We start from the raw sequence: 10,000 nt of genomic DNA, 5'->3' as shown, positions 1-10,000 counted from the left end.
CCGAACCCCTCGCTCCCTCCCGGACGTCTGCCCTAAGGAGCCCACCGGTGAGATCTCAACAACGGGTTTGATCTTGTGTTCTTCCTCTGAAAAACACCACTTACATGAAACAGATGGAGTGTTTTATGAAATTTGCCATTTATGTAGATTAGAGTTGTCAAAAGTACAGTCTTCGGTACCAGTAAAAATGTGACGCTTTGAGCGCTGTTGAGCGGATTCGTAAACATCTCTGATTGGCCATTGTGTTCACACACTCAACAGATATGTCTGTGATTGGCTACAGTGATCTTTGATGATCAAATAAAGTGATCGAAAACCTGACAAATGTCTTGAAATACAACATCTGAACAATGTTTCAAGATGTGGTAACTGTAGTATAAGCAGAATAATTGACTCCGGTCCATTGAATCGTTAGAAAATAACGCACACCACATAATGCACATTATTTCCTAATAATACAACGGACCGGAGTCGATTATTCCTTACTTATTTCTCCCGGATATACTGAAAAAAAATGTGGTGTGGAAACAATTTTCACTCAGAAATGCTAGTAAATTTTACAAAAAAATGGCAACTTAACTTTGAATTTTGAAGTAGAAATAAAGTGATGCCATAGAAGGTTTCCCATAGAACCTTTCAGTGAACACTTCTAAAAAGAACCATTTTTTCTTAATGTGAAGAGCATTTTAATAATCTAAAGGACCTTTTTCCTCTATAAAGACCTTTTTGTGGAATGGAAAGATTCTGTGGATGTTAAATGTTAAAGAGTGTAAGTAAAAAATTAAATGGACCTTGCTCACCCCCACAATCCTCCTCTGTACAGGTGATGGCCGTGGCCTCTGTGACGGCCCGTCTGTAGTGGCCGACCAGCATCGCTGGACTGTATATAACTCTAAAGTGAACCTCCCCGCGGCCCTGAACGACCCCAGGCTGGCCAAGAGAGAGTCGGACTTCTTCACTAAGACGTGGGGCCTGGACTTTGCCGAGACCGACGTCATGCCTTCATTCTACCTACCCAACATCACCCGAGAACACTTCAGCTCCTACCTGCAGGAAACGGCTCAGGTGACACACCATCTCAATTATTCACACAGACAGAGAGAGAGAGAGAGCTGCTAAATCATAACTGTCATCCTGCCTCATCATGTGACTGATTTGGATCTAATAAGTCCTGTTTTTGTTGACTAAAACTATTAAAATCAGTTTTTTGGAATTTAAAATTAAGCTCAAATAAAATAAACAATAACTATTAGATGAAAAAAAACTTAAATGAAAATTAGAAATTCTGCCTAATAACTAGTAAATAACTGAAATAAATAAGTTAAAGGAACACTCCACTTTTTTTGAAAATAGGCTCATTTTCCAACTCCCATAGAGTTAAACTGTTGAGTTTTACCGTTTTCGAATCCATTCAGCCGATCTCCGGGTCTGGCGGTTTCACTTTTAGCATAGCTTAGCATAGTTCATTGAATCTGCTGGAATGAGAGTATAGTTCCTAGCCATATCGGCCTAGAAAATTTTCATTTTTCGTCAGTTTTTGTACACAATGTAACTACAGAAGAGTCAAGTTTTAAATAGGAAAAATATCGAAACTCTTTGGTCATTTTAAGCGAGATGCTAACGGTCTAATCAGATTCAATGATCTATGCTAAGCTGCAGCTAAAAGTGGTACCGCCAGACCCGGAGATCGGCTGAATGGATTCTAAGTACTAAAATCCCTAAAACTAAACTAAAATAAGGCTAAATAGAAGTTTTAAGAATTAATTGTTTCCTTGATAACTGACTGAAATAAATAAGTACTGAAATGACTAAAACTGAAATAAAAAAAGCTAAATAGACATAAAAATACTAATAAAAGACAAAGGCGCATAATGAAATGACTGAAACTTAAACTAAAATAAACTGGAAATATAAAAATAAAAGCTAATTTGAAATATTAGTAAATGCTACAATAGTGAGGCCTGATCCTGCTGTCTAGGTAGGCGTGTGACAAGGTTTGGAGGCCTGTGTGTGTCGTGGTTAATCTCACGGTGTATTAATAGACGTCGAGGGTCTTGTTCTGCTTCCTGTCAGCTCTTGAAGCAGAGAAATATGTCTTTTGTCTGGGTTCCTTGTGTTTGTCTCTCACGCTCGGCTCCAGATGATGGCAGCTTGTTTGTCTCTGTGGTTTTCTGAAGGTTACTTGACTCTGGTTTTCCACCGGCCGAACAACCCTCTGCGTTTTCTTCAGAGGAACATCTTCTTTTTTTAGTTGTCAGCTGGTTCTGCTCAGTGTTGTGATTGGAAACACCAGATGTGTTTTGGAGAGGTTGCTGGCGAGGGTCTGGCACGCAGCTCTCTCAATGTTTGTTTGTGTCTCTCAGAGGGAGAAGATACACGAGCGCTGTAAAAACGTCTGCCCGAACAAAGACGACCTGTCGGTGCCCACCATCACCAATAATCACGGTACGCTTTACTGACCAGCACTGTGCCGGCATACAAACACACGCTTAAAAGCTGTATTACTGTGGAGGAACTGCACTGAAAGTGTTTTATATTGTGTGTCTGTGGCTCTTTTGTCTGCAGATAAAGCCAGAGCTGAACTAGAGCAGGTGCCCAAGGTGAGGACTTCCTGTTCAACAACTTCCTGTTCATCAAACAATCATGAAAACAATGTATCACGGTTTCCACACAAATATGAAGCAGCACAACTGTTTTAAACATTGATAATAATCATAAATGTTTCTTGAGCATCAAATCATCATATCAGAATGATTTCTGAAGGATCATGTGACACTGAAGACTGGAGTAATGATGCTGAAAATTCAGCTTTGATCACAGGAATAAATTACATTTTACAATATATTCACATAGAAAACACTTATTTTAAATTGTAATAATATTTCACAGTTATTTCATTGTTATGACATTCAAAATGTGACACAGATATGTACCTTTTGGTTCTTTTTCCCCAAATATTTTAATCCTTCAGATCAAAGTTTGAAATGTTGTTACTTGAAGAGTGTTTTTGAAGTCTCTTTGGTGAAAATGAATGAGAAATTCTTCTGAATCTGAGGCCCCTGTTTTAAACACTGTTTTAAAAGTTTCTTTACCCTGTTAATTTTCTTCTCTCTCTTTCTGCCTCAGATCTTCATGAAGCCTGAGTTTGTGCTGAACGATCCAGCCACCTTCAATGCCGTGTTGCCATGGTCTCATTTCAGCGTCGCTGGGGGCAAGAACAGCCGAGATGTGGCATCGTCACGGTTATTGCAGGAAAAGGTGCCAATCTGTCATTATCATCAGTATCAATCAGTGTTATTTCATTCAGTATCATTCACATACTATTATAGTTTTTTTTTTTTTTTTTTTTTGAATTAGTTTTGATTTTTGTATTTGTCATTTTAATTTAGTAACTTTGTTGTTTAGTTGTGTTTTTGTCATTTTTATTAGTTATTTTTATTTTATATAATTTTGTCTATATAGTTTTTTTTATTCATTTTTATTTCAGTTTTAGTTTTAATTATTTTAGTGCTTAAAGTTAAACTAAAAGAAAATGAGAAATTATGCTTTGGCAACTAGATTAAATAAAAAAAAAAAATCTAAAATATTTTATTTCCGTTACAATTTATTTCAAGTAACAAAAAATGTTTTATTTTATGTTTTTATTTTTAGTTAATTATAATAATCCTGCTACTATTAAATATTAATACATTTTAATTTTACCACATCTAAAGCCAAAATGATAATTTACATTAACATTTTTAATTAATAAGTAAATATTTTTCTTCTATTTTTTTCAAGTATGCCTAAATATTTAAGATATTTAAAACAGACAAATAATTAAATAAATAACATTTTTATGATTATTATTATTATTTTTTTAATTTTATTTATTTATTTTTTTAAATTAATAGGTTTTATCATTTTTTTTGTTGTTTTTTTATATAAATATATAGTGTTCATTAATTTTATTTCAGTTTTAGTTATTTTAGTACTTCAGGTTAAACTAAAAGAAAGTGAGAAATTATGCTTCGCCAACTTTTTTTTTTTTTTACCTTTTTACCTTTTTACCTTTCTCTTTACCTTTTAAGTAACAAATGTTATTTTAATGTTTTAATTTAACTGTAATAACCTGCTACCAATACCAGGAAAATTTCTCCATACCATTTTTTTATGCATCTAAAGGCAATATGTTTATTACATAAATTTTTATTGTAAAATTTATTATAAATATTTTTTATTTAAATATTAACAAATTGAGTAATTTTCTCAATAAATTAAAAAAAATTATAGTTTTTCAAGTAGGCCTAAATATTTAAGACAAGTAACAAGGTAAATATTTAAATGAACAACATGGACAAATACACAAATGAAGGCAGAAGGTCTGTAAATGCGTGACCTGTTTGTGTTTCTGCAGTTGAGTCACTATCTGGACGTGGTGGAGGTGAGCATCGCTCGGCAGATCTCTTTTCGCTCCGAGGCCTTTTTCCACGCCATGTCGTCTCAGCACGAGCTCCAGGACCAGATGCGAGAAACGGCCGACGCCGTGGCCAAGCTGCGCGCCCGCACCGCCGCCATCGATCGAGTGATGTGCCGCGGGCCGCTGCGAGCGCTGCGGGACGCTCTGACCCGCAACAACTGCGTTAAGCTGCACAATAAACTCAAGCTGATGGCCGCCGTGCACCAGACGCAGCCCACGGTACAGCTGCTCCTCTCCACCTCCGAGTTCGTGGGGGCGCTGGAGCTCATCGCCACCACCAAGGAAGTGCTGCAGCAGGAACTGCAGGGAATTCACAGCTTCAGGTGTGCAAACATGCACACATTTACTAGGAAACACACTGACAAGAGACAGAAGAATGTGGCCAGACAGAGCAGGATGTTTAGACGTTGTTGTCATTTTTGTCTCTCTCTCTCTTTCTGCAGACATTTGGGTTCTCAGCTCTGTGAGATGGAGAGGTTGATCGATAAGATGATGGTGGCTGATTTCTCCACATACGCTCAAAGCGATCTCAATCGCCCCTTTGAGGAGGACAGTCAGGTCATGGAGAAGGTCAGACCTCTTTCACATTTCATGAGGAAACAATTGTTCCTTGATTTTCTGAAACTTAGACTTAAAACTTAAACCTAACCCGTTGAAATAAAAGTTTGGCTTAATTTGAAGAAATTGTGACAAATATATTTCTGTTGTACAGTAGAATGTAATAAAGTTCAAGTTTATATATAAAGCACATTTGAAGAAAACTATCGTTGCTGTACCATTAGGAAAATACAGTAAAAGAAATGCCAAAAAATTGATTGCCAGAAAAATTTAAATTTCATATGGCCCTATTATTGCCCTATTTTTATGAATTCAATTAATTAGACATGCTTTTTGATTATTAAAATTGAATTAAGCCATTATAATGCAATCCAGAAATTTTGGAATAACAGAAAACAAAGAATTTGGTAAAAGTAAAACAGAATTTGAGGAAACAATTTAAAACATATTTCATAGGGCCCTAAAAATGTAATTTTTGTTAAACTTTTAATAAATTGATGTTAAATTGTATAAGTTTCTTGATTTTAAATTAATTCGACTTCTGCGTTTTGATTTTCTAAAATTTAATTTAACCATTCAAATTGAGTAAAAAATAAATAAAAACAGAAAAAAACGAAACCCAGAAAAATTAAAATGGAAAAAACGGAATTTTGGAAAAAATAAAACAGATTTTATTACTCCAGTTTTCAGTGTCACTTGATCCTTCAGAAATCATTCTAATATGCTGATCTGATGCTCAAAAAACATTTCTGATTATTATCAATGTTGAAAACAGTTGAACTGCTTCATATTTTTGTGGACACCTGATACGTTTATTTCAGGATTCTTTAATGGATAGAAAGTTCGAAAGAACATCATTTATTTGAAATAGAAATCTTCTGTAACATCATAAATGTCTTTACTGTCACTTTTGAATAATTTAATGCTCCCTTGCTGAATAAAACTATTAACTTCTTAAAAAAACATACTGATTCCAAACTTTTGAACAGTAGTGTCAAAAAAAAAGGACGAAAATATATCAACCACTTGAAAGACGCTTTTTTTTTTGTCATTGACAACCCAGGCACATTGGGATTGGTGCAGAATTGTTTCAGAAATTGTGTCATTTCAAATGCGAAACTGAACGTGGATATAAATGTCCTTGTTGTGGCATCGTCATATTGTCCCACAAGCAGACCACAACAGCGGTTTCCAGGTGTGAAATAAATGTAGCCCATTAAACCAGGTCACGTGACTGTGCCCCGTCAGTCAGGTCATGTTTGTGTTGGATGTGGGCCCATGTTGGTTTGAGGTTTACAGTGTGGGATTTTCTCATACAGATCACAAAGCAGCCTGCAGCGTCAGGAAAGGTTGGTCATGTCATGCTCTATATCCCACGCCGACGAACCAACGAAACCGCTGATTGCATTTAATTTCAATAATGAAAGAACAAAAGCGCAGATGACGACAGCAGCTCCTTCATGAAATCTGATTTATTTTAATTGGAGATCAAATCAAGAAAATCTCAGCAGCATGTATTTTGGGTGATGTTTGAATTTGCTTGTGATGTGGTTACACATCTGAGTTTGTGTGTGTTTATTATAGGATCGTCTGCAGTCTCTGGTCTTTGGCCTGTTGAGACAGAGGAAGCTGGATTTCCTGGACATCTACAGTGACGAGATGATCCGCGCTGCCAAGAACGTCGTACGGCAGGTGCGGCACAGGGACGGGAACACTAAACTGGAATACTAGAGGCCAAAAAATAGCATACTAGAGGCACTTTAAAACAAAAGTGAATGTTTCTTTTGTATGATTTCTCTTTGTTTCCCCAGTGTGTTGTGAAGTCAGTGTCGCAGATCAGTGAGATTGATGCAGACACTGTCAAGTGAGTTCACCTCCTCTCAGTATGAACATCACAGCACTGTTGATCACAGCTGACTCTGCGTGTGTTTGTGATGCAGGTTTCATGAACAGATGCGCTTGATGACCTTTCATCAGTGGTTTGATCTGCTGCTGGATATATTTGAACACTTCATTCTGTTTCTTAAGAGGATCAAGGTAAATTAACTCTGACAAAACATGCGAAATGTGCCATAAACCATCTTTTGAACATGATATCGCAAAGAAAACATAAAAATAATTCATAATTTCATCAAAATGTAGGCCTCGCAGGCTATTAGTTCATGTTAACCAATAGTCAAATAGCTAATTTTAGGTTTACTGCATTATCTCCGCATTAATTTTTGTTTCAATTCGTGTAGATACATGTAGAAACTGGAGGCTGAACTTGAACTTTAGCCTCTGTCCCAGTCAAAAAGTTCCCTTAGTAGTGCAGTGGTCCTCTGCAGTGCACGCTCACATGTGTTTGTTTTAGGCCACGCTCAGCGTCATCCGCAACGTCGTGCTGGAGGTGCTCGACAGCAGCCAGAGGAGTCGGCTAGCAGAGGTTACCTCGGCAACTAATCATTCCAATGAGGACGAGGAGGAGTCTGGAGGCTCCGCCCTTCATTCGGGGGAGGCGGAGCTTGCGTATCTCACTCATGAGGGGCTTTTCATCAGCGATGCGCTCAATGAAGCGGAGCAGCGCAGCAGCATTACAGCGCAGGCCAGAGCGCAGACACGCGCAGAGGCCTGCGGGAGCGACTCGGCCTCAGCAACCACCGAATCTTCCTCCAGCAGGGAACACAACTCCAACACTACCTCCTCCCTGCCCATCGGGGGCGCTGCTGCAATGTGAGTTACACAACACGCTGTTTGAAGCTATTTTTCAACTTTCTATTCATTAAAGGATCCTGAAGTTTCCACAAAATATGAAGCAGCACAGTTGTTTTAAATATTGATAATAATCATAAATGTTTTTGATCATCAAATCATCATATTAGAATGATTTCTGAAGGATCATGTGACACTGAAGACTGGAGTAATGATGCTGAAAATTCAGCTTTGATCACAGGAATAAATTACATTTTAAATATATTCACATAGAAAACAGTCCTTTTTAAATTGCAATATTTCACAATATTACTGTATTTTTTTATTAGTTTTTCAAAATAATATTTTGCATACAGAAATTGAAGCCTATTTTAGGACCTTCAAAATTGTTTTGTATGTTTTGAGAACAGTTTTCATAACGATTCAGCACAAAATGTCTCCCAAATTCTCATTACTGTAATGCAAAAAATCGGTTCTTAATTATCAATCTATCAATATCAATCAGCAGGGAAAGTAATATCAGTCTTCTCTCTGGCAGCAGTGAGGACGTGATGCCGTCTGATCTGGAGTTGGGTCGAGTGGCCAATAACGTTCAGGAGCTGCTGTACACGGCGTCAGATGTCAGTCATGACCGCTGCGTTAAAGTACTCATGACACGAGCCAAGGTAAACACACAACACGCTTCAGTTTGGACACGCCTGGACCTGTTTTATCGGTTTATCTGCTCACCGCTTTCAAATCCCTTAAATTCCTTTAAACATGACGTGTCGGCCTCCACCTGTATGAGTCCAACACACAGCTGTTAAAGGGGACCTATAATGCCCCTTTCACAAGATGTAATATAGGTCTCTGGTGTCTCCAGAATGTGTCTGTGAAGTTTCAGCTTAAAATACCCCACAGATCATTTATTATAGCTTGGCAAATTTGCCCCTATTTGGGTGTGAGCAAAAACACACTGTCGACACTGATGGAGAGACTCAGGAAGAAGTTACAACTTTTAGAATGCAACTGGACGTTTCTGAATGGTTAGTGGATAAATTTATGTAGTTGCTGTGGAGTTGATTCAACTCATTGACTAGCATGTGCCGTCATGTTAATCTTTTGTGCAAATCCAATGTTGAATTGACCCTCGTTTGTGAAGCAGTCCGGCGTAAAATAACGGCATGTCAACAACACTCTACTACAACAACTCTTCCTCTTCTCTAAAGCAGCCCAACATGGCCTCAACCCTTTGTTGTGTGTTCCCGGGGACAGGGTTTATTTAAATTTTAGGGTTAGTGATGTCACTAACCCGGGAAGAAGCTTGTTGTTGTCCCTACCAGCTGTTTCTTGTAGTTCTTAAAAAGCAATTTTTTTAATTTTTTTAAAATATCTAAAATATCTCTCTTTGCATTGAACTTTGAGTGTCGTAACTTTGCAGATGTTGTTTATGCTCAAACAGCAACATTACACACTAACTAAAGTTAAAAGTGAAATCATAATCAACCACATCTGATCCTGCAGGACGGCTCTCTGGAGCGCTTGAGCTCGGCGGAGTTTGTGTGTTTGAGTCAGGCGGTGGAGTCGTTCGTCAAAGACACTGAAGAGGAGTGCGGCAGGCGCAGCATGAGCCTGAGGGGAGCGCTGCAGAGTCAGGCCAACCGCTTCGTGCAGCGCTTCCACGAGGAGCGCAAGACTAAACTCAGGTACAGCTGCGTCGCCACTTCAAAACTAATGATGTTTCACAGTTTCAATATCTGAATACTTCATGCAGCTGCGGTCCGTTATGTGTGTGTGTGTGTGCAGTCTGCTGTTGGATAATGAGCGCTGGAAGCAGGCCGAGGTCCCTGCAGAGTTTCAGGATCTGGTCGACTCCATCGCCGACGGACGCATCAGTCTGCCTGACCGCAAACACACAGGTAGGAAACTTCCTGAAATTATTGCAATACATTTTTTGAATTTAACGAATACAAAATAAAAACATTAAAAAATTATTTAATAAATTATTATTAACAGCAATAATAATCATTATTATTATTATTATTATTATTTTATAATAGTATTTTTTTTTTATTGCACAGTACAACAGGGTGATTCAGGATTAATTGCAGTTTATTATTCAAATTTGAGTTTGTTAAATATATGTTCAGAATTGTGATTTCTTTTTTTTCTTTTTTTCCCCTTCATATTTCCATGTTAATAAATTTACCAAAAAACATTATTATTATTATTAACAGTAATAAGAATTATATTATCATTTTTTTAAATAATATATTTTTATTTTTATTTTATTAAATAATATATTTTTATTTG

General features: G+C 37.3%; 1 protein-coding gene across 6 annotated transcripts in view; it reads left to right on the top strand.

Annotated features, from left to right (window-relative positions):
* Nucleotides 1–10,000, top strand: part of vps54 (VPS54 subunit of GARP complex) — a 17,963-nt gene that overhangs the window by 2,827 nt on the left and 5,136 nt on the right. The window contains exons 2-16 of one of the 6 annotated variants that reach the window (XM_051917175.1): nt 1–47; nt 824–1,065; nt 2,364–2,445; nt 2,566–2,600; nt 3,127–3,258; nt 4,397–4,782; nt 4,903–5,029; nt 6,337–6,366; nt 6,602–6,709; nt 6,829–6,881; nt 6,958–7,054; nt 7,371–7,729; nt 8,250–8,373; nt 9,212–9,393; nt 9,494–9,606. The exon at nt 1–47 is cut by the window's left edge and continues 139 nt beyond it. In XM_051917175.1, the coding sequence (XP_051773135.1) occupies nt 1–47; nt 824–1,065; nt 2,364–2,445; nt 2,566–2,600; nt 3,127–3,258; nt 4,397–4,782; nt 4,903–5,029; nt 6,337–6,366; nt 6,602–6,709; nt 6,829–6,881; nt 6,958–7,054; nt 7,371–7,729; nt 8,250–8,373; nt 9,212–9,393; nt 9,494–9,606 (2,117 nt within the window). Of the gene's footprint in view, nt 48–823; nt 1,066–2,363; nt 2,446–2,565; nt 2,601–3,126; nt 3,259–4,396; nt 4,783–4,902; nt 5,030–6,336; nt 6,367–6,601; nt 6,710–6,828; nt 6,882–6,957; nt 7,055–7,370; nt 7,730–8,213; nt 8,374–9,211; nt 9,394–9,493; nt 9,607–10,000 lie in introns of all 6 variants that reach the window. The other 5 variants (XM_051917079.1, XM_051916923.1, XM_051917335.1 and 2 more) reach the window with 5 other exon arrangements.

This window comes from Ctenopharyngodon idella, chromosome 1, assembly GCF_019924925.1.
Source record: "Ctenopharyngodon idella isolate HZGC_01 chromosome 1, HZGC01, whole genome shotgun sequence".
Taxonomy (NCBI): domain Eukaryota; kingdom Metazoa; phylum Chordata; class Actinopteri; order Cypriniformes; family Xenocyprididae; genus Ctenopharyngodon; species Ctenopharyngodon idella.
Note: the sequence above shows the minus strand (reverse complement) of the source record. Positions and strands in the feature narration are given on the sequence as shown.